Source organism: Microtus oregoni, unplaced genomic scaffold (genome assembly GCF_018167655.1).
Source record: "Microtus oregoni isolate MIOR12 unplaced genomic scaffold, Mior012 000026F_ref0000081, whole genome shotgun sequence".
In the NCBI taxonomy this organism is placed as follows: domain Eukaryota; kingdom Metazoa; phylum Chordata; class Mammalia; order Rodentia; family Cricetidae; genus Microtus; species Microtus oregoni.
Genome location: NW_024543085.1, coordinates 10,303,729 through 10,328,705, shown reverse-complemented (window position 1 = coordinate 10,328,705; position 24,977 = coordinate 10,303,729). Strand labels below are relative to the sequence as shown.

Here is a 24,977-nt window from a genome sequence, read left to right as displayed (position 1 = left end):
CAAGCATAAACGTTTCAGTAAACACAAACATAAGGTCTTTTGAAATTATGTGACAAGCATTACATAAGAAATATCTATAAGTTATATATCAGTTATGTAAGGTGTAGCATATTTACACTGAAAGGGTTTTAGATACCATTAAGCTGGCAAATGGGAATGTAAATTATATACAAATTAATGGCCTTACAGAAATGTTATATATCACATCTTTTAGTAAAGAATAGACCTGTGTATACACACAAATACATATTCATGATGAAAAAACATTTTTAAAGATTTATTTATGTTTTGTCTGCTTGCATGTTTGTGTACCACATGTGTGTCTGGTACCTGCAGAAGACAGATGAAGGCATCAGATCCCCTGAAACTGGAGTTATAGACTATTGTGAGCTGCTGAATGGGTGCTGTGAATCGAAATAGGTTCCTCTACAAGAATAAGTGCTCTTAACTGTTAAGCCATCTGCCTAACCCCAATATTTGTGACTTTAGATATATGTGTGTGTGTATACATACATATATATATATATATATATAATACAAAATGTGGCAATATTAAAAAAGACTACTTGAAGTGATTTTAATCACTTACACATTTTTATATTTTTCAGTATTCATAAATCGAGTCTTTATACTAAATAATTATAACTTGCTATATTTTATATAATTGAGAATGTACCAAATTGGACAGTATATCTGTTCTTTCATTATGGGTAAATTTTCTACTTTTGACCAGAGGAACCACTCCTTAATGTTGACATTTGCTCCTGTATATAGGCCATTACTTATGCAGTAGCAATGCAAGAATCTGATATAGTGCCAATATTAAAAAGCAACAGTGTGGGATTAATTATCATCTTTATATTTTATTTCAACTTAAATGAGCACTTGTTTTTCCTGCTTTTTAGTTTCAGTTAATATTTAAACATGGCTTTTTAAAATTTTTCTGTCTTTTATGTGCTGCTTTAAAGGTATTTAAATGTACATATTTTTTTTTCCGTTGTGATCTTCAATTTAGACAACTTGAGTTTGGGGTTTTTAAAAGGTAAACTATTATGTAAAAATGAAATTCATCTTTTAGCCTTAAGCTATTGATTTTCCTTTAGGTTTTATTCTCATAGTTTGTGGATTCTATGGGCTCCACATGGAATGGGGATAGTGAGTCCTTTCTCAAGCATACTCTTTGATAAAGTAGTAGTAGTAGTATTTGGAAAAAAAGATGCATATGTTGCTTGAACATGAAGAGATGGTTTTTGTTTTGTACTCTTTCACATCAGAGTTGTTATATTTTTGTTTTAAGTTTGAATGGAATGTTATTTAACAAATTTTTAAAAATATGTGCCGTGTTTTGCTACAACTTCCAAAAGACTTAGAGATCTGTTTAAGATTCTTTTCTCCAGTAATTTATCCAGGTCTACAAATGTGTTCATTTTCTTATTGTTTTCAGATTACCAGTTATTTGTGTCTTTGAATGTAGTGGTAAAAACTGAGTCAATACATATGTATGTAAATATACACAAACTATATAAACATTGTTTTGTTTTACCTTTTTTAGCCCACAAATGGAATCTTCTTGAGCATGTTTCTTATTGTTTTGCCACTGGAGTCCCTGGCTCATGGGCTCTTCCATGAACTTGGTAACTGTTTAGGAGGAACCTCTGTTGGCTATGCGATTGTGATCCCTACCAACTTTTGCAGGTATGGTGGTATGCTGGACTTTAGTAACAACTTGGCTGTTAAAGTTTTCTTAGATTATTTTTCCCCACCTTTACTTCCAAAATGTAGTGCTCTTGCACTTCATCCTTGTGTATAAAACTTAAGTGATAGTGTTATTTTCAGGATTAAATATATTTTGATAGATATGTTTAGCTGTTTTTTAGCTAGGATCAGGAAATCTGGATGAGCTTTTAAAAGAAAGGCCCTTCCTTAAAAGGAGGATCTTTTGATGACAGCTTCTGTTTCCTTGCAGGTTATAGGTTTATTTAAATTGTTCACCTGGTCTTCATTTAATTTTGGTTTATGGTATCTATCCAGAAAATTGTCAATTTCTTTTATGTTTCTAATTTTGTGGAGTACAGATTTTTGAGTATGTCGTAATGATTCTCTGGATTTCCTCAGTGTTATATTCCCCATTCATTTCTGATTTTACTAATTTTGATGTTCTCTCTCTGCCTTTTGATTACTTTGGATACGTGTTTGTGCATGTCGTTGATTTTCTCAAAGAACCAGCTCTTTGTCTCATTGATTCTTTGTATTGTTTTCTGTGTTTCTATTTTATTGATTTCAGCCCTCAATTTGATTATTTCCTGTCTTCTACTCCTCCTGGGTGAGTTTGCGTCTTTTTGTTCTAGAGCTTTCAGGTGGGCTGTTAAGCCACTAGCGTGAGCTTTCCCCACTTCCTTTATGTTAGCACTTAGTGCTATGAACTTTCCTCTTAGCACTGCTTTCACAGTGTCCCATAGGTTTGGGTACATTGTGCCTTGATTTTTGTTGAATTTTAGTATGTTTTTAATGTCTGTCTTTATTTCTTCCTTGACCCAGGAATGGTTCAGTAGTTCACTGTTCAATTTCCATGAGTTTGTAGGCTTTTTGCAATTAGTGTTGTTGTTAAATTCTAACTTTAAATCATGGTGATCCTATAAGATACAGGGGATTACTCCAATTTTTTTGCATCTGTGGAGGTTTGCTTTGTTACCGAGTATGCCCTCAATTTTAGAGAAGGTTCCATAAGGTGCTGAGAAGATATATTCTTTTGTGTGTGGGTGGACTGTTCTATAGATGTCTGTTAAGTCCATTTGAGTTGTGATATCTGTTCTCTTATTTCACTGTTAAGTTTCTGTCTGGTTTCTGTCTGTTGTCGAGAGTGGAGTGTTGAAGTCTCCTACTATTAGTGTGTGGGGTTTGATGTATGATTTAAGCTTTAGTAATGTTATATATTTTGAAGATCAATCCTTTGTCTGATGTGAGGTTGGTGATGATCTTTTTGCATTTAGTAAGCTGCCTTTTTGTCTTATTGACTGTGTCCTTTGCTTTACAGGCTTATCAGTTTCAGGAGGTCCTATTTATTTATTGTTGCTCTCATCGTCTGTTCTACTGGGGTTATTGTTTGGTAATAGTGGTTGTGTGTTTCCCTTCTTTGGGTTTTGTTGGTGTAAGGTTATCTGTTGCCTATGTTTTTGTGCATGCAGATGGGTTCCTTGGGTTGGTGTTTTTCTTCTAGTACTTTCTGTAGGCCTAGGTTTGTGGATATGTATTGTTTAAATCTGGTTTTGTCATGGAACATCTTATTTTCTCCATCGATGGTGATTGACAGCATTGCTGGGTGTTGTAGTCTGGGCTTGCATCCATCCAGTCTCTTAGTGTCTGCAGCACATCTGCCCACCTTCTGGAATTCATGGTTTCGATTGAGGAGTTGGGTGTAATTCTGATGGGTCTACCTTCGTATGTTACTTGACCTTTTTCTTTTTCAGCTCTTAATATTCTTTGTTCTATATGCTTTGCGTTTTGATTATTATATGGCAAGGGGACTTTTGTTTTTGTCCAGTCTATTTGGTGTTTCGTAAGCTTCTTGTACCTTCATAGAGATATTTTTCTTTAGGTTGGGAAAGTTTTCTTCTATGATTTTTTCTTTTGAATATTTTTTTCTCTGCCTTTGAGCTGGAGTTCTTCTCCTTCTTCTATTCCTATTATTCTCCCACAAGTTTGGGTCAGCTGTCTCTGTGGGTCTCCTTGTCATGATTTTGACCTCCCTTGCTCATGTAGTTGCCCCGTCCTCTCTTGGACTGGTCTCCTGGAGCTCGGCCTAAATTTTTAATAGTGCATTTTTATCAAAGGCTTACTGGAACTAAAAGGGACTCTTAAGAAATGCATGTGTTTCAGGAAAGTCTCAGAAAGGAAGGCATGACAGAAAGAATTTTTGGAAATAGTAATTTGGACAGTTAATTTTTGCCCTGGTTACTGTTAAAAGTCAGAAATATGCAAAAGATTTTATTTTAATAAACACTGAAGAATTACTGGGATAGGATTGATAGTACAAGAAGTGAAATTTATAGTTTTTCCATTTTCTGATAGAAATTTCATTTTGGAGAGGAGAGTAGTGATGAATTTTGTTCCTTAACATTAAAAGTTTTCATTTCTGGTAGCTATAAAACATAGTTTAGTGTGTTCCTCAGGGTACCGTTTGTTCCAGAATCAGGTCAAAGTCTTCAGTCAGTGTTAAGTCTTAATAACTACTTTAAAGTCATATTTGTTAACAGATGATTTCTTCTGTTTTTAAACTGTACCTTAAGTTAGTAGATTTTGAACACATTACAATGATCCTGTTTTACACCACAGAAATTAAATATATAATCACATTCTTGCTTCCCATGTTTTACATGTGAGTTTAATTTTCTCAACAATACAATGATCTTTCCTTTTAGTTCCTACTTGGGTGTTCTTGAAATATTTAGTACAATCTTGCTTTTAAATGTTATTATTCAATATTGTTTACTTATAAGAAAATAAGGATAGGGACAAAGAATAGTGCTATATATTTCATGAGATACTGTTTCAGCCTTTACTCTTTTACTGAGAAGAAATACAAGTTTTAGAAACTGGGTTTTGGATTTTCTAAACTTAATTGTTAGCTTGAAAGGAGCTATAGAAGAGAAAGTTGCCATTTAGTTAGCCTGCCTGATTATGGTTTTTAGGTAATCAATTATAGATGGCAAATGAGAATGTAACATAGAATAATTAATACTTTCTAAAACCAGAATAATCAGGATAATTTTTCCCTCTCCTTTTGCAGTCCTGATGGTCAGCCAACACTGCTCCCACCAGAGCATGTGCAAGAGTTAAATTTGAGGTCTACGGGCATGCTCAATGCCATCCAAAGATTTTTTGCGTATCATATGATTGAGACCTATGGATGTGACTATTCCACAAGTGGACTGTCGTTTGATACTCTACATTCCAAACTGAAAGCCTTCCTTGAACTTCGGACAGTCGATGGACCTAGACACGATACATATGTTTTGTATTACAGCGGGCACACCCATGGCTCAGGAGAGTGGGCACTAGCAGGTAAGTTCCCCTTTGTCAGCTTCACTGTTGTACAATCACACAGAGGCAATAAAGTTCCCAGATCCCTGCTTCACAGATGACCAAGGCTATATGATTACTTTTGATTTCTTTGAGATTACCTATTTCATTTTAGTAAACTGTAACAAGGATTTGAAAATCTTATAGTATTTAGAGAGGAAAATATGTGTTTGATTTGAGAGTTATGATCAGTCTCCTTTTAAAATGTTTTCAGAATCATTCCATACCAATAGTGTTTTTTAGAAGCTGATGAACTTAACTTTAAGTCTTTAAGTGTTGTAAACACGTCCATAAAACAAGGGAAAGTAGGGAATGAGCAGTTTCATTGTAAGCCTTAAACTCTTTAGCGTTAGTTTAGATTGTTGATGCATTTATACTTTTTAGAGTCCTGAAAGGGAAAAGCTTAAGTTTACTTGCATATAGGAAAAGAAAACAGTTTTTCCCCAAGAGAAGTTCCAGAGAAGTGAGCTCTTATAGTAGTACGAAGATTTGTAAGTCTTCCTAACTGTAGTAAAGATTTTTAGTTTTAGGCTTTATTTTGTGGATTAGTATGTGCCCAGGACATAAAAGAACTTGGAACCTGGTGGGAAAAGCCTTAAGTAATGCCTACGTTAAAGAAAATCATGGAATATATTATGAAAAAGTAAGGTAATTTTCCTATTTTAGCTTGAAAATAATCCATATAGATTTAATTATATCTGGCCTAGTTTTAAATTCAGATGAAGACAGTAATGGAGTTGTCATAAAATATAAGTGTAAATGTTGTGATGCTCGATATTTATTGCCAATTGTTTTGATTTAATGGTAACCAGGAGACTAGTAAAGCAGACTTCTGGGTATGCTCTCTGGCATTTCCAGATAGAATTATTCCTGGAACTGGGGAGAACTTCCCTGAATATAGGTGTGCGATGCAATGGTCTGCAGGGCTGAGTGAAGTAAATATGGGAGAGAGGAAGCCATCTGTCCCAGGTCACCCCACCCCACCCCGCTTCTCCACTGCCATGGATGAGAGGCTCTGCACTGCCGCACGCCTGCATGAGCACGGATGCCTCTGGACCTGTGAGCCGAATAAGCCCCAGTGTCTTTTAAGTTGTTTTTGTCAGAAGCCTTGTTTCATAGATGAAAAGTCAGTCATACCTACACTCCGGTCAGAGAAACTAAGCCTGGTATTGACAGAGCTGCAGTTAAACTGCAGAAGCTAACAGCCTCACATAGCCGATGGTTTTAAGCCAGCTTGAACCCACCAATTTCATGCCTGACTTGTAACTGAGGCTTTATCAGAAATAAAAGCAGCTTTTTTAAAACTTCATTTTTTTGCAATTTAATATGAAATAATGCAATGTTTGTTTTGGGAATAAAGCAAATATTGGGCATATTTTAAATATCAGTTACTATGCTTAGTATTTGGTAAACAATATTAGATTTGATTTTCATATGAAGTCCTCTGACCACCTCTGTGCCTTCCAGAGGATACAGTGGAAGCTGGAGGCAGCATGTAACTTCCTGTGATCAGCCCAGGTCTGCCAGACCCCTGAGACATTTTCCCACTGTTCCACGTTCCCACCATCAGCAGGCACCTGACTCCAGACGAGCGTGCTCTGGTTAAACAGAGTTGTTAGCGTGGATCACACATTTTCAAGAAGAGCAGGATATATAAAAGGGAATACAAGAAACTCCATGAACATAGCTTATAAATTCATTTCCCTAACCTACAGCTCTTGAATGGCAATCCAGAAAAGAGTCTTCATGACTACCTTGATTCGAGGGAAGGAATAGACATCTGTGTATTTTAACTCAGAGCACCTATAGAAAAATTCTAGTCCATTAAAAACACTTTATAGAATAAAACCTCACTAAAGGAAGGACTGATTTTTGTAAATATAATATTTATAAACTTTGCAAGCCCTGTGTGGAAAGGGGTATAATTTTATTAGATATTCACATATCCCTGTAATTTAAAAATATTACTAGACAGTATTAGGAATGGGATTTTTCTGTGTTGCTCAGGCTTGTCTTTAACACCTGGACTCAAGCACTCCTCCTTACTGCCTCCTAAGTGGAGCCTGGGACTGCAGGTCTACAGCCTAGCACTCAGCTAGTTCCGAAAATAATTTTTGGCCTAACTCTTGTATGTATACTTCCATTAAGGAATTATACCTAATATAAATGTTTTTCAGAATCTTTATATTTTCTTCTTATTTTGAAATTTATAGCAAGCCTTTTTAAAAGATAAATCCTACTCATTCAGCTTACTAATACTTATATCATCTTCCTCTTTTCTGGAAAAAAAAGATAATAATAGATAGTATCTAAATTTGGTATTAAGTTTCATGAAGACTTAGGAACAATTTATGTAAACTTAATTTTAAGATAAAATTATAATTTTTATAAATATCTAGATGTAACATTCTAGAGTAATATCTTTATAGTCTTTGAAATATACTATCAGTAAATTGGCCATTATGAAATTTCTTTGTTAGCCAAAAAGTTTTGTGATTTTGTAACGGTTATAGAGTTTATTATACAAAATAAGAAAGTAAATTACAAAGGAGAATGGATGGTAGGTATCCCATAGTATAGTATGACACTACCCTGTCTTATAGTTCATGGATACAAACTGCCATGGGGCCCTGGCTTGGGCAGCCTGCCTCATTTGAAAGTAGTCAGGTTGAGCCGGGGCCATGAATGCTCTTCAGACCTGCCTGACTCAAATCTTGCAACACTGATTTTGCCTTGAAATTGAGTAGAACACGCCTGCCCTGTGGAAAATGCTCTAATTTGTTCCAAATCAAATGACAAGGAGCTTTAAACTCTGATAATTTAATACCTATCTCCTTGGCAGCCTTGAAGTATGACCCATTAACACGAGATTTTACTTGGGTTAACAAATTAACATCAAGTTTACGACAATGCTACTTTGGGAAAGAGAATCTCACTATGCCTTTGTTCCTTACGTTAACACACACTACTTAGAATATGCAGTCTTTGTAGATTTTTGGAGTTTTAGTATTAAAACAGATAATTTTGTCTCCTTGCTTTAGGGCAGTGGTTCTCAGTCTTCGTAATGTTGCCACCCTTTAATACAGTTCCTCGTGTTGTGGTGATCCCCCCCACCATAAGATTATCTTTGTTGCTACTTCATAAATTAATTTTGTTGTTATTATGAATTGTAATATTTAACAATGATATAGTTAAAGTATAGTGGGACTTTTCTGTCCTAATCTCCAGCTCCCAAATAACCACATGGAAACTTCTTATTAATTAAGAAATCTCAGCTAATAGCTGTAGGCTTATTTTTAGCTACTTATTATAACTTAAATTTTAGAAAAAATAACCCATTCCTATTCATCTGTGTGCTGCCTGAGGCTCATTTACCTCATCTGCTTACTGCCCATCCTGCACCTTTCTGCATCTCATGGCATCTCCTTATACCTCTGCCCTTCTTCCCAGCATTCTCTCTGCCCCCCAAATCCTGCCCAGCCATCAGCCGGCCAACTCTTTGTTAACCAGTGAGAGTAATATATATTTGCAGTGTACATCTAGGGAAAATGAGTGAAGTAAAAATCCCCATGGAGTCAGGATTTGGCCTGCTCCTAAAATAACATGGAAGTCAATTAGGCTGTTGGAAAGTTCAAATAATATCACTCACAGGGATGAGTTTTATGGTCTAGAAATAATGTTCCACGTTTTAGGAGGAAAGGGACTACAGAAAGTAAAACATAAATTCTAGATGATCTGGGCGGAGCCTGGGTCCTTTGGCAGCAGAAGATCACCAGGCTGTAAATTGCATCCATTCTCAGCACTCCAGGACACATTAAACATCTCCTTTCCTTGAAGAATGCTGTGAGTTTAGCTTTCCAGGCCTCTCCAGTGTCATCTGTGTCCACAGCCCTTTTGTCATCTACTGTTGCTCTACCTAAAAATTTTGGAAAATAGAAAAAAGTATTTTTCTGCTTGGAAAGGAAACAGATTTCTAAATACCCAGTAATCCCTACCACAATAATTTCTGTAGATAACCTTCTGTGTTGTGCTTGTCCTCATGATCTAAACATTCCCTCATAAAATTGTTTTTTTTTTTTTTTGGCTTTTCGTGACAGGGTTTCTCTGTGTCTCTCAAATTGTTGTAAGTTTTATTTTTTATAAAATATTCTGATTATTCTATAGTTTATTTCTGTTCCCCTTGTTTCAGATTTTGTATTAGCCTAGACTTCGGTGGTGGTAAGAAATATTTATAAGTTTCCCTCTACTCTTATTGTTTTCTTGGGGGTAGATTCCTAGAATTAACATGATTGTAACCTTTGGTCATTGAGACAGAGCCAGGGGTGGATTGAGTTTAGGACAGTTGCCTCGGGCGCAAAACTGAAGAAGGAAGTGTACAGTACCTTCATTTTCTGTATTTAGAAAGACAAAAGATTGTCACAAGACTCATAGACCTGACAAAAATTTAAAATAGCAGGATACAAGCATACAAAGTTTCGGTTTTGTATATCAGCAGTGAATTCAATCAAGAAAGCATTCCCACTCATAATAGACTCAAAGAAAAAAAAGAACAAAATGAAAATCTGGGAATATTGCTATTGAAGAAGACAAAGACCACTATAGTGAAAATTATAAAACACCTAAGAAAGCAATTGAAGAAAGCAAAAGAAGATGGAAAAATTCTCCCATGGTCATATTGTGGGACAAGAATATTGTTAAACTGCCATATTGCAAGAAAATCTACAGATTTTAATGCAATCCCTCTTAAATACTAATGAAATTCTTTACAAATAAGAGAAACATCCTTTAAGCGAGCGCTCTGTGGATGAAGCCGCAGAAAGGTTTTGCGAGTAAAAATAAAGGTTTGTTGAGGCCCTCAGCCTGCCAGGCTCTTGAGGGTGGGCAGAGACACAGCAAATGGCAGGAAGCCTCACGAGTTCTGTGCAGAGCCTGTAGCGGATGGTGCTTGTGAGTCAGAGCTACAAGTGAGCTGGGAGCTAGCACAACCTGGGAGCTAGCTGGGCATTTGGTCTGTTACAGTCTTATTTGAGTTAATCAGGAACTACATGCCCTTGTTTGAGGTAGTCGCCTGGGGGGGTTGGGGCAGTAAATGACTTTTCCTGGCAAACAGAAACCCACTGTGCACGATTTCTGATGAATGCTGAGTTTAGGATTGTTTGTCTGGTAGCAATTTTTCTGTTTGCCTGATCAAAGTCCAGCCTGAGATGTCCAGTCTGTCATTCAGGACATTGTCAGCAGCACTTTTGTTTTGGGGGCCTGCTTTGGACCTAACAAAATTCATGTGAAGACATGAAGACTTTGAATAACCAAGCAGGCTGAGCAAAAAGTGCAGTGCCTCTAGTATAGTGTAGGTGCTGGGAATGTACACTAACTCTATATGTAGAGTAGTGACTCTACTTTTCCAGTGCTTTTTAGAGTGTTACTTTTCTATGGCACTTTCCTTCTAGTGATTGAACCCGGACACAGCAGTAAACAGAACTTACTGTTTTTTCTTTAGCAGCCCATGTGTCTCTTCCTCTTCCTCACCTCTCTTCTTCTTTCCTCCCCATCTTTTCTTCCTTCCTTCCTTTCTTTCTTTCTTTTTTGTTTTTTTTTTTGTTTTTTTTTTTTTTGGTTTTTCGAGACAGGGTTTCTCTGTGGCTTTGGACCTGTCCTGGAACTAGCTCTGTACACCAGGCTGGTCTCGAACTCCCAGAGATCTGCCTGCCTCTGCCTCCCGAGTGCTGGGATTAAAGGCGTGCGCCACCATCACCCAGCCCTCTTTATTTCTTTCATTATCACATTCTTTTCTCTTAGTGGAGTATTCTGGATGAGTATGTACTTTTTATTCAGGTGACTTCAGAATCTAGAAGAACTATTCTGTTACTATTTGAGCTGTAGGACCCCTGTAACCACAGTAGCTGTGCAAGCAACCAGAGATAAAACTGAAAAAGTGTGGATTTGTAGTCATTAAGTGTTATTTGTGTAAATAATTATTGAGAGTTATTAATTAATTAGCAATATTAATAATTTAACAAAATTGAATTTTCTATTAAAGTTTCACAAAGTCTTCCTTTGACTTTCTACTATGTAAAAACATAATATGAATGATCATCATAAAAGCCAAGTGGCAGTTTTCAAGAGGATTATGAGCTTTTACTAGGCAACTGTAGAATGTTTGCTTTTCTGTATAATTTTACTTTTACTAAATTTATCTATAGTCTCTAACTTATAGTAGTTCAACTTCATAATTTTACAGTAGTGTAAAAAGTAGATGCAGTCACTGCAAGCATATTTTTGTTTATATACTTTACCATATCAGCAATGTGGTAATCCCGGAATGCTAGGCAGTGTCAGCAGCCACAGTCACAATGGTGGACACCTAATGCTTGAACGTAGTGTGTTAGTAGGCTTTGGTGTTTGTGTTTAGAAGGTGCCATATATTGAATACTGTTTCAACTTATATTGTTTTCATTTTAGAATGATTTTCATCTGTATGTAACCCTATTGTAAATCAAGGAACATAGGTATAGAAATCAATTTCCTCTAGTTACCATAGCATATTTTTATGTAAGTTATAGGTCTAAATGTATGTTTTTAAATGTATCTTCTGGGTGCTGGTGAGATGGCTCAGAGGATAAGAGCACTGACTGCTCTTCCAGAGATACTGAGTTCAATTCCCAGCAACCACATGGTAGCTCATAACCATCTATAGTGAGATCTGGTGCCTTCTTCTGGCATACAGGGATACATGAAGGGAGAATATTGTATGTATAATAAATAAATAAATCTTTAAAAAAAATAAAAGTATCTTTTGAAAAGACACTTTAAAAGTATCTTTTATTTTTTTGTTATTGTTGTTTAATATTCTTTTTTTAAAAAAATTTATTTATTTATTAATGATTTCTGTCTCCTCTCCGCCACCGCCTCCCATTTCCCTCCCCCTCCCACAATCAGCTCCCCCTCTCTCATCAGCCCAAAGAGCAGTCAGGGTTCCCTGCCCTGTGGGAAGTCCAAGGACCTCCCACCTCCTTCCAGGTCTAGTAAGGTGAGCATCCAAACAGCCTAGGCTTCCACAAAGCCAGTATGTGCAGTAGTATCAAAACCCAGTGCCATTGTTCTTGAGTTCTCAGTAGTCCTCATTGTCCGCTATGTTCAGCGAGTCCGGTTTTATCCCATGCTTTTTCAGACCCAGTCCAGCTGGCCTTGGTGAGTTCCCGATAGAACATCCCCATTGTCTCAGTGTGTGGGTGCACCCCTCGCGGTCCTGAATTCCTTGCTCATGCTCTCTCTCCTTCTGCTCCTGATTTGGACCTAGGGATTTCAGTATGATGCTCCAATGTTGGTCTCTGTCTCTGTCTCCTTTCATCTCCTGATGAAGGTTAATATCCAGGAGGATGCCTATATGTTTTTCTTTGGGTTCACCTTCTTATTTAGCTTCTCTAGGATCACAAATTATAGGCTCAATGTCCTTTATTTATGGCTAGAAACCAATTATGAGTGAGTACATCCCATGTTCCTCTTTTTGGGTCTGGCTTACCTCACTCAGGATAGTGTTTTTTATTTCCGCACATTTGCATGCAAAATTTAAGAAGTCATTGTTTTTTTACTGCTGAGTAGTACTCTAATATGTATATATTCCATACTTTCTTCATTCATTCTTCCATTGAAGGGCATCTAGGTTGTTTCCAGGTTCTAGCTATTACAAACAATGCTGCTATGAACATAGTTGAGCATATACTTTTGTTGTGTGACAGGGCATCTCTTGGGTATATTCCCAAGAATGGTATTGCTGGGTCCAGGGGTAGGTTGATCCCGAATTTCCTGAGAAACCGCCACACTGCTTTCCAAAGTGGTTGCACAAGTTTGCATTCCCACCAGCAATTGATTAGTGTACCCCTTACTCCACAACTTTTCCAGCAAAGGCTATCATTGTTGTTTTTGATTTTAGCCATTCTGACAGGTGTAAGATGATATCTTAAAGTTGTCTTGATTTGCATTTCCCTGATTGCTAAGGAAGTTGAACATGACCTTAAGTGTCTTTTGGCCATTTGAACTTCTTTTGTTGAGAATTCTCTGTTCAGCTCAGTGCCCCATTTTATAATTGGGTTGATTAGCATTTTACAGTCTAGTTTCTTGAGTTCTTTATATATTTTGGAGATCAGACCTTTGTCAGTTGCGGGGTTGGTGAAGACCTTCTCCCAATCAGTACGTTGCCTTTTTGTCTTAGTGACAGTGTTCTTTGCTTTACAGAAGCTTCTCAGCCTCAGGAGGTCCCATTTATTCAATGTTGCCCTTAATGTCTGTGCTGCTGGGGTTATACGTAGGAAGTGGTCTCCTGTGCCCATGTGCTGTAGAGTACTTCCCACTTTCTCTTCTATCAGGTTCAGTGTGTTCAGACTGATTGAGGTCTTTAATCCATTTGTGGTGTTTAGTATTCTAAAAATTTAAAGGAACAGTAGACTTCAGAAATCACCACTGAACTGGATTTTTCTTGTTCACAGGTGGAGACATACTTCGCCTTGATACGCTTTTAGAATGGTGGAGAGAAAAGAACGGTTCCTTCTGCTCCCGGCTTATTATCATCTTAGACAGTGAGAACTCAACCCCGTGGGTGAAAGAAGTGAGAAAGATTAATGACCAGTATATTGCAGTTCAGGGAGCTGAGCTGGCAAAGACAGTAGATATCGAAGAAGCCGACCCCCCACAGCTGGGTGACTTCACAAAAGACTGGGTAGAGTACAACTGCAACCCCAGCAACAACATCTGCTGGACTGAGAAGGGCCGCACAGTGAGAGCCTTATATGGCGTGTCCAAGCGCTGGAGTGACTACACGCTGCACCTGCCAACAGGAAGTGATGTAGCCAAGCACTGGATGTTACATTTCCCTCGGATTACATATCCGTTAGTGCATTTGGCAAACTGGTTATGTGGTCTGAACCTTTTTTGGATTTGCAAAACTTGTTTTAGGTGCTTGAAAAGATTGAAAATGAGTTGGTTTCTTCCCACAGTGCTGGACACGGGACAAGGCTTTAAGCTTGTCAAATCTTAGTTTGGACACCAAGGAAAGATACTATTGAGTGTTCGTGTTACCATTCATCACTAACTTGCCATTTTTTGTATACTGTATTTTTATTTGTGGAAAATATCTTGCTACTTTTGTAGCTGCTCTCACTGTCTTTTCTTAAGTAATTATGGGATATGTAAGATATTGGGGGTAAGCATGATTTTGTACTAAAAGTATACAGAGGGCCATAAAAATGCTGAATGTAAATGTGTAAGAGATGTTAAAAATAGCAGTGCACTTTCAAATATGTTTTCATTTCTCTCCAATGAAAAGAAAAACGGTTGTCTGTTCTCTGCACTGGCCAATGAAGAATTCTTAATGCCTTATTTTCTAGGCATACGTTAGAGAACATAGACTAATGTGTTTACTATTTTAAGAAAACTACCAATTTACTTAATAGATGATTCCTTCATGTGTGTGACTCATAGGTTTGACCCCAAGACTGTTTGCAAAAGAATAAACTCTTGGGGCAGGAAGAGACCTGCTCATAATGACTGCTACGTGCCCTTCCTCCATCATACCCAAATGTCTTGGCTATGACCTCTACCAGTACAGCAGAGAAGGCCAAAATGCCTTTGAGATGAAAACATTGTTGATGTAGGTAATAATAAGAGCTTAGAGCCTACAAACTGTTTCTTCATATGTTAGTAAGGGACTCTGAAAATACTGGTATTTTAGAGTCTTTCTCAGGGTAACTTATGTTTTCTTAATGAGTAGTATTTCCAATACAATTCCTTCCGAGTAAATTGCCATTCTTTTTACAAAGTACTATCATAGAATAAATGTAGCAATTTCTCATTGACCAGTTCATTCTGTTTTAAGTATCTCTGTGGAGTTAGTGCTCTGCCGTGAAAATTATTTTTCAGATCCTATCGTAAACTTTTCTGCTGACGGTCACAGGATGGGAACAGATCATTTTTCTTTGTATTCCTGTATTGTATTATGTAAAAAAAAAGTATTCATGTTGGCAATTTTAGGTAAGCATAATGGTGTGGTTGTAATTTTTAAACTTTAATTCAGTGTTTTGTTGAAGTAAAGTAGGCACTGATCAGGATATCACCTTAAAAGGTAGTTTACTTCTTGTTTCCTTCCAATAATACTTACATTCTAAATTTTCATCTTTGAAAGAGGGAATTATAAATAAATTGGGAGATTAGTTTTGTTAAAGTGATGTGACTTCTCTCCATTGAAGCCATTTTCCATCCCCAGAAAGAGGAGTTAATGAAGCTACCATTTTCTACCAACTTGAAAACTGAAGTTCTATAGGAAGAAGTCAGAGCACCAGGGAACTTATATACCATTATCTATGCAGCATTGCTACAGCCTGACTATTTCTATGTTTGGAATATCGTATTCCTAATACTTTGAATAAAATTTTGTTAAAGATTAAATTTTCATTTAATGTGAAATTAAGAGTGCCTGAATATTTTACTATATTAAAGGTGGAAGTTATGCAAAATGCCTGTTTTATGTTTGGTGGCAGGTTGATGTGAAAGCATATAGCATTGTGTTGTTTATATTTGTATAATCTAAATGCACTAGTGTGAGGTGTCATCATTGTTCTGTTGAATAATGATGTAGAAAAGCTATGAGCTGAATTTCTTTAGTACTTGGCTTCTTAAAACAGTTAACACTAAGCAGAATTTCCTTCTCACGTTTCTCATCCAAAAGCAAGCAAGTTAGTTTTAAGTAAAGCATAGTATTTACTGAGAAAGCCAAATGTAAAAGTATATTCTTCATTTCTTATAAAGTAGTAGTATTTAAATGGCACTAGAGTTACATTCAAAAGATGGCAGCTATTTAAAACCATAAGCCGTGTGTGTGTGTGTGTGTGTGTGTGTGTGTGTGTGTGTGTATGTGTGTGGTGTAAGAGCAACAAAAAGAAATCTTTGGAATACAAATGTGACTTAATAAAAATTTATAGTCTGCCCACTTAGGTTGATATTTCTGCCCCCCAAATAAAAACAACCTAAATAATTCTGGGATAAAATTCTAAATGAAAGCTACGGAATCTAAATCAGTGATCCACAGTGCAAAGAAGAAACTTTTTAAGAAGGATAAAATATTTGCTTTCTATGATCTAAAATTTTGAAAGAATAGATCAACAATAGAGCCACAGGATTGCCATTTTCCATGTGATGATGTGAAGTTGTTATTTGGAATGAAAAGACAATTACACAAAACAGTGATAATATGGGGATAGTTTTCAACACAATTTGTCATAATATTTGCGTACCTGCTGAAATCACAGAAGTGCTTCCCCTTTAAAACATTTTTAAGCTAGACCAGTCATTAGTTGGCCACTTCCACAGTTTCTCTGCCACTTTTACCCCAGCACATCTTGTAGGCAGGACAAAAGGGTTTGTGTGTGGGTTGGTGTCCTAATCCCTCCACTGGAAGTCTTCCTGGTTACAGGAGAGGGCTGGTTTAGGCTTCCTATATCCCATTGCTAGGAGTTTTAGCTAGAATCATTCCATTGCACTAGGTTTCTAGCTCTTCCTAGATGTGCTCACAGATTCCAGCTGTCTCCCAGTGTTCTCTGCCTTCATCCTCCCTGCAACCTGATTCCTCCTGTTCCCATGCTTGCCCTTTTGCAACCCTACCACCACCCATGATACCTATTTTATTTCCCCTTCACAGTGAAATTCATGCATCCTCCTCCTTGAGCCCTCCTTGTTACTTAGCTTTTTGGGGTATGTAGGTTGCAGCATGGTTGTCCTTTACTTTATGGCTAATATCCACTTATAAGTACATACTATGTTTATCTATACATACCCTGAGAATAAGCTCACCCTGACACTGCCTGGAGGACCAGGACCCAGAGGTAGGATCATCTAGAGACCTAGGATAGAACCAAACAGGACCTGAAAAAACAATCAATGAAATGATTCCTAATGATATTCTGTTATACTCATAGATTGGTGCTTCACCCAGTAACTGATGGATACAGATGCAGAGACCCACAGCCAAACATTAGGCAGAGTTTTCTGAGAAACCTGTGAAATAGGAAGGAAGGATTGTAGGAGTCAGAGGGGTCAAGGAAAATACAAGAAACCCCACAGAATCAACTAACCTGGGCTCATAGGGGCTCACAGACACTGAATTGACAACCAGGGAACCTGCATGGGACTGACCTAGGCTCTCTGCATATATGAGCCAGTTTTGTAGGAATGAAAAATGGTTTTACAAATAGTAAGAAAGTATTGATAAAACTTAAGAGTCTAATATGTTATGAGAATAAGGAAGTAGGAAAATCAAGGATAAAGCTTTGAGTAATTAGAAGAGTAGTGCCATCCATATGTATCAGTCAAGGGAATAAAGCAATGTGGAGGGTAAAGCGTACTCTGACTGGCACATGAGGAATTGAAGTGGTCTATGAAAGGCAGTGCTAAGCACACAAATGCTAAATACATGTGCTGAGAGCAGATGTATTTGTAGCACATTGCTGAGACAACTGACTGAGGGAGACACTTGAGAATAATCAGTGGGTTACAGCTGACCTCTCACATGTGGCTAAGGCTTCTGAACAGAGTTGATAGAACACACAGTGAAATTTTCAGATTACCCAGCATATCTCTTCTATTTCCCCTTCCCAAGGAAATCCATTCATCCTTATTTGGGCCCTCATTGTTACCTAGCCTCTCTGGGGCTATGGACTATAGGTAGGTTATCCTATACTTTATTTCTAACAGCCACTTACAAGTAAGTACATACCATGTTCGTAAAAACATGTTTTAAATAGTGATTAAATCATCAGATTTCTTAAATAATTAACAGATAAGAAACCTAATGTCATTTTTTCAAATTCAGGGACTGTAAAGTCCTTCTTACGGAGGATTATAGAGTTTTGAAATATAAAATCTCTACTTCTCAAAAGAACATAGACCCTACTCACATGGAAGTGTTCTCAGTAGTATAGCTAAAGGGTGTTGTTTCAAATAAATGCTTAAATTGATGCCAGGATGTTGTTCTTCAGCTGATAACTGTCACTGATGTCTCTTGACCTAACAGGACTGTTGCCTACAGAGTTGTAACAAAGCTTGTTCTGATATTCCAACCTTAGATATGAATTACAGCTTTGAATTGGCTAGAACAAATGGCTTCATACAAAACTTCATCAAAATCCATGATTGCCTCTGAGCACAATGTAGTACTTGTTGTCCTCATTCAATTCTTTGTATCTGGTCCATGCAAACTGGTGCTTGGATTCTTAAACAGGAACCCGTCTGAAAATAACAGACATTCAATTACCTCTAACCCCTGCGATCATAGTTTCTTACTCTTTTGTTTATCATACCTGCCTTGAAGGACTAAAAACAATCTTTTCTTAGCGCTAGCAGGTTTTGGATAGTTAAAGAACAGGTTTGCTAAATTATCTAGCTGAAGTCCTTGAATCCTGGGTGAGTTTTTATTTTTACTTACACCTGCAGGAATGGAAAATTAAAACAAGTACCAAGTACCTTTTATTATTTGGGAAATATAAAATAAAGAACTTGGTGTTTTTATATTTCATAAGTAATGAAATTTGTTTTTTTTGGTGTTTATGCATAACCAGTATGTAGGCATAACCAGTGTTGAAGCCATAGTGTGACCATTTCTTAGGCTTTTGTTTTTGTTGTTTTGTGTATAAATACAATGTTAACAACTAGGAATGAACTTCTAAATTCACTTATGTGTCCAAAGAGATAACAGACAGTGGCAAGGATGACGTCTATACATATATGTGTGTGTGTATATATATATATATATATATATATATATATATACATATTTATGCATATATATCAGGTAGGAAAGAATAACAACAACAAAGACTCATAAGTAGGTATATCTAAATAAACATTGACTTTCTAAAATTATACATATATAAAATATATATGAATATATAAAATTTTTACTTCTAGAAAGAATACACACACACAAGTTTAAGGTAAGGTGAAACTAGAAAAGACAAAGGCCTAAAGTAACCACAATTTTTTTTTAACTCAGAAGAGTTTGTCTTCAAAGAGGTAAAATGTACCTTGACAGCCTGTCTTATTTATAACAACAAAAAAAGAACTACAGACAACAGAATAACAGAATAGAAACCAGTGTGTTGTAAGCAAATAATTAGCAAAAGAAAACTCTTTACCATGAAAAATGCCCCTCAGCAATAATAGTAAATAAAGACAGTCACTCGAAAGTTGAAAAAATTTCGGCCAACAGACATTCTGAAAGGAAATAAGTATGCTCTTTGGGCAAAAGGAAAATAGTATCAGACTGGAGAGTAGCTTTGCTGTTAGGAAAGAAGGACAACAATGACTCATAAGTAAGGGGTTCATCAAAATGTGCATTGATTCTCTAAAACAATATTTAAAAACTTCAGTTTCAAATAGGTAGAATGTTAAATAGCATGTTAACAATAGTATGTTAATTGTCTCTTCCTGCGCTAGCATTAAAGTACTAATTTGTCATTTCTAGAATAAAATATGTAAACCTTTCAGACCATCAGAAGGAAAATGAGTGAAATGAAAGTATCTAGTATGCAAGAAAGCAGGAAAAGAGAGTACAGTCAAAAAGACAGGATACTCAGAAAGCATAGCAAGAAAGTAGATACAAGCCCACACTTGAGACTAATGCAAGGTCACAGAGAGGAATGAGGCAATTCACTTTGTTTTGTCATAAGGAGTTCTTTACAATAAGTTTTCCTGAATAGCATTTCAAAGGAGGCTGCTTTGCGCACACTTTAGTTACTAAGAATCTGGAAGAAAAAAATCTGCATTCATAATGTCCTTTGGTGCTCACAGGAACTTTCATGGTAGATTTTGAGGCCCCCATTTAGATGGAAGGTTTGCCTAATACTGTTCTGAGAGTAAGTGAAAAAAACATGCATTCAAACCAGATCTATATCACCCAAAAACACAACACATCCCACTGGAGCAATTGTGCATTCAATACCGTTCAGTTTAGTCATGCCCAAATATATCCTAAGTTGTTAATTATGCAGAGGAAACAGATGGACAAACCTTTTGCCACAAAATTATTTTATTTTAAATGCAAAAATTGAGATTTCTCAAGTTATAAAAATATATCTTCAAAATGAACACACTAAACTTAACCTATATCCTGGATATATCCCCTCATTCTCATATTAGGTATTCATGGCCAGGCTGTGCATCCTATTTTCTCATCTGTGGTCCACACTGTGTATGCATTTCAGGTTCTGCTTAGTTCTCCATTTAATTCTGCTAAAATCAGGCTTTCATTTCTTGATTAAAAAGTAGAGTTTTCATTTCTAAAATGATTTATAATAGAAGACAATGTAATTACATTAGGGGACATTCTAATTTACAACTTCATTTCCAGCTAGAATTTGTGCAAAATAAAATCTAACTTATTCTAAAGAATATCAAACCTGCTAATCAATTTCCTTTTAATGAATTCTCATGAAGAAACTAGTGTTGGCTATGATTCCTCACAGAGCATAGTTATCTTCCAACCATATTGCTTTTTAAAAGTATTCAATCTTTTTTTTTTTAATGTTCTTTCAGGAGTGAGAATTGCATTATCTAGTTACCACAAAATGAGAACTCTGGAGTCTAAACTAGAAAAAGGGAGAATGGTGGTTGTTTCCTTTTGGTCATTTATATTCAGGTGTATCCATATATACTCCCTTTACATTAAATTTTATTTCTTTGTTTTCGTGCTCAGGTCCTAATAGTTTCTAGTTTGTACTAATAATGATTGCTAGATTAATATGCAATTATCTTAATATGCAATTTAATGGCGATGTGACCTTAGATTTTCTGAAGACCATTAAAAAAGAACACATTGAAGAAAGAAAAGTTATCAAAAAAAAATAAATGAGGACAGAATGATCTGAATCCCTGTTTCTGGTGAAAATCCCATACAAGAGATGAAGAGTTACCAGAAAACATGAATCAACTTGTTAACTTTATGCATAGATTCCATCAATAGTTGATTTTTAATGCTTGGACTCATTATTTATGAGCCTCCTAGGTCTTCATATACATTTTAAATTAAGCCTAATAACATGAACTAGTTACATCATGATGCTCACTGCATCATCTATTTAAAGCATCTCTCAAAGAACAATCCACAGAGGAGAAGCAGAAAGCTGATGAGCCAGTGTTGTTTTGTGATGCAAATTACTAATTATTAAATATCAAATGTGCCAGCTAAAATTGCCACTTTATTTGATGTGACCTAAAAACCAGCAGCATACTACAAAGCATACTTCTGGAAAGCAAGTTTGCATTGCTTTCCTTTACTGTAGTCCCATGGTACTCTTCAGCGTGGGTTCCTAGCAATACACAGATATGCCTTCTGAATCACAACAGATTTATTACGGACAGAAAGACACATATTTGAGAGTTGCTGCATGTCAAAACAAAGCAGATCATAAGGAGCCAAATACACTAGTTTTCAAAGGGGATTCTAGAAATGACAATTCTGTGGCATGTGAAACAACCCAATGAATTTTGTAGAATTATTGAGAATAATTAATCCTTTCTAATAGGAAGCAATTTTTAAAAGCACCATATGTAGAAAAAGTTAAAACATATTTAGTTTATTGTGTGCATGTGTGCATGTATGTGCATGTGTGTAGGTGCACGAGTGCCATGTGATAGCAAAAGTGTTCGTCAGAGGACAATTTGCAGGAGCTAGTTTTCTCCTTGGGAATTGAACTTGGGTCTCTAGTCTTCACAGCAGGCACCTTTAACTGCTGAACCATCCTTCTCACACCCCAAAAAGTAATCTTTTTTAAAAAAAATGTTTATTTCATTATTTATTTATTTACTTATTGTAACAGGAGGTCAACTCGGTGGATACTAAATGCTGAATTTCTTTTCTGAGTCTTGAGTTTACCCATGTTTATTTTTCCATACACTTTTATATCCCAATACAATAGGGGGGAAAAGGCAACAGACTGCTTTAACATGCTACAAATGACAACCAGAACAGTTACTTGCTTCAATTCTTTGAGACATCAAGATATTATTTCTGAAGAAAGGCATTCTGTTGTTTAGGCAGTGAACCCAACCTAGCCCAAGTATCCTGAAGGCACTACTCCCTAGGTCAAACCTCCTATTTAAAAAGAAGGGGTAGAAGTATGCTTGAATTCTCTGACCTTTTGTCAGGGTGGAGGGGATCTACCTCGATGGACCACCTTAATGTTAAAGAGACCCAGTAAGTCACCCTAGGTCAGGGTGTGCAGCCCCAATTGTTGTCAACAACCTCAAGCAAGCTCAAACTCTCCAACCTTCAGAAAAGGTGGAATAGATTCACATTTTGGGGCTTCCATATATTTCTTTTTTTTTATTAATTTGAATAAAGTCTGTTCTTCTGCCCTGTATAAGTCTGCTCGTCATCAGTGTAGCAAATTGTGTTAGAGCTCTAGTTTTGTTGTTTCTGGAGCTAAGTAAAACACATAGGTTGACCTCACTGATGTTCATATTATTTTAGCTTTTGAGATACAGTCTTCTTATGTAACACAGGTTGGCCTGGAGCTCATTATTTACAACAGGTTGACTTTTTAAAAATTTCCATTTTTCTTTCATTTTTGTGGTAAATATAAATGATCTCCCAAATTTACCGTCCTTAGTGCTGGGATTACCAGCATGCATCAGCCAGTCATACTTATCCTATCACTAAACACTTAGAATAGGTTACTTCAATCCTTTTAACAAGTCTATGAAAAGAGGTATTATTATTATTACTACTGTTATTATTAAACTTTGTAGATGAGAAATGAGACAGAGAGGTAAAATGAGGTAATAAATAGCAAAGACCACTTGGTAGGAAAGGTTAGGCCTATGTGGCCTAGTAATGAGTCAAAGTTCCAACCCCATGCTAAGATGTCTCTCTACAATTGAGTTTCCATTGAGTGTAAGTGCTCTCATTGAGTAATGTGCTTTCTTACATTCAAAGCTCAGGAGAATATCTGGAAGAATCCTAGTGTGTGTAGGAAATTTTAGCCACTTTAAAATATACCTAATCATTAGTTTGTGTCTTGTGGAGGATTTTGTCAACTTGACACAAGGCTACAGTTATTTTGGAAGAAGAACCTCAATTGAGGAAATGATTTCATTGTTGTGGCATTGGAATACAAGGGAAAGACCAATAATTTAGACTAAATTAGATTTCAATTAATTTAGTTGTAATTTAGATTATATAAATTCATTCTCACTGCTAATAGAAGGATGACAGTTTTAAAGCTAAACAGTATGCCTGGCTGAAGGGTACTAAGGCAGGGTTTAAAAAGGTGAACATACAATTATGTATGGAAACCCACAGCTGGGCAAGAACATTTATTTGGTTGTTTTTTCCCTGTTGTATAGTAATAAAAAACCCACTTCATCCCAGTCCCACAGCGATAAGCATGTTTACAAAAGCAGAAACCAGAAACACCATTATCTTATTTTTTATTTTTCTTCTTCTCTCATATAATACATCCAGACCACAGTTTCCCCTCCCTACATTTTTCCCAGTTTTCTCTGCCACCTACCCTCTCCCCTAGATCCATTTTTCCTCTATTTACCTTCCAAAAAAAAAAAAAAAGCAGGCCTCCCATGGATATCAACCAAACATGGTTAACAAGTTACAATAAAACTTTATATCACAAACATATAAGGCAGACAGATAAGAGGACAGATTGTAGGTAGAAGGTTTTTTTTCTGACTGGGTTGATTACTCAACTTTGAGGTTTCTTTACATTTAACTTGTTGTTGGCTATAGGCTTGCTGAAACTCTTTAGCATGTTCATGTATGTCCCTTGTATCCCTAATATTTCCAAGAATTTTTTATCACGAAGGGGTGCTGTGTAGGGTTAAGCCCAGCCTTAGGGGGCGTGTTTGCCTCGGGCTAATGTTTACCTATAAATCTGCCAGGCGTGTGCCCAGCCACCCCTTCTGCCCCCTGTTCTCCACGGGAACCGTAGTACTGTATGTTTATTTCCCCATTAAAGCTGTATATATTTTTTACAATCTGTCTGCATTCATTTACGCTGCTACACTTGGCGCCCAGTGAGGCTTTGCAGATACCCGCCCCAAATCAGAGCCTCCTGGGGGTCACCGCTGGGAGCTAGTGGCACCCGCCCTCCAGAGGCCTCTCTCTTCACACAGATTGTACCCTCTCAGCACAGCTCCTTGCCGGTTCACTTCTGCCCAACTATGGCGGCAGCAGCAGCTGAGATTCTGAGTCACTGAACATCAACAGCGACTCGATTTTTCCTGGCGCCTGCTAGAAAGTCCGGAAATGGGACGGGAGACTTAGGCCCTGCAGTTTGGAATCAGCACCTCACCACGGAGTCTGTGCGCCCCGCCCTGCCCGACAGTGGTACAAGCCTCTCTGTAACAGTGTGATCAGTACACAGCTCTGCTCTGTGTCCCCTCCCAGCAGGTGGCTTTGTTCGGCCTTGGCTCTGCCAGGCTTCCTGGCCTTCCCCCAAATTGCTATTTATCAGCCTGGTGTCTGCTCCAACTTTTGGTTTTGAGTCAATTGTTTCAGACTTAGGCCACATGGACTCAAGTGGACTCTTTCGCCACCACTGGCAGGAACCGGTCATTGCAGGTAAAAAAAATTTTTCTTTTATAAATACATTTTTTTCTTGTATAAATAAAATGTCTGAAAACCATTCAAGACTTTAACAGCCTTTTTGAGTGTACCATGTGGGAGATTTTACAAGAGGTGTCTGCCATCCCACATCTATGGATCTTTCTGGGATTCGTAGTTTTCCTTGGTACTATATGGTTTGATAATAGAAATATGATAAAGTCTTTACGAGATGAATCCAAGATTTTTAGGGCAGAGGTTGAACGTTTAAAAACAATTGAGAATGACAACAATCTTC

At 36.9% G+C, this 24,977-nt stretch overlaps 1 protein-coding gene across 1 annotated transcript in view; it reads left to right on the top strand.

Annotated features, from left to right (window-relative positions):
* Window positions 1–15,516, top strand: part of Tmem168 (transmembrane protein 168) — a 30,363-nt gene extending 14,847 nt beyond the window's left edge. Inside the window, 3 exon segments of the mRNA XM_041675650.1 lie at window positions 1,553–1,695; window positions 4,787–5,061; window positions 13,563–15,516. Coding sequence (XP_041531584.1) covers window positions 1,553–1,695; window positions 4,787–5,061; window positions 13,563–14,110 — 966 coding nt within the window. The 3' untranslated portion in view covers window positions 14,111–15,516.
* The last annotated feature ends 9,461 nt before the right edge of the window (window positions 15,517–24,977 follow it).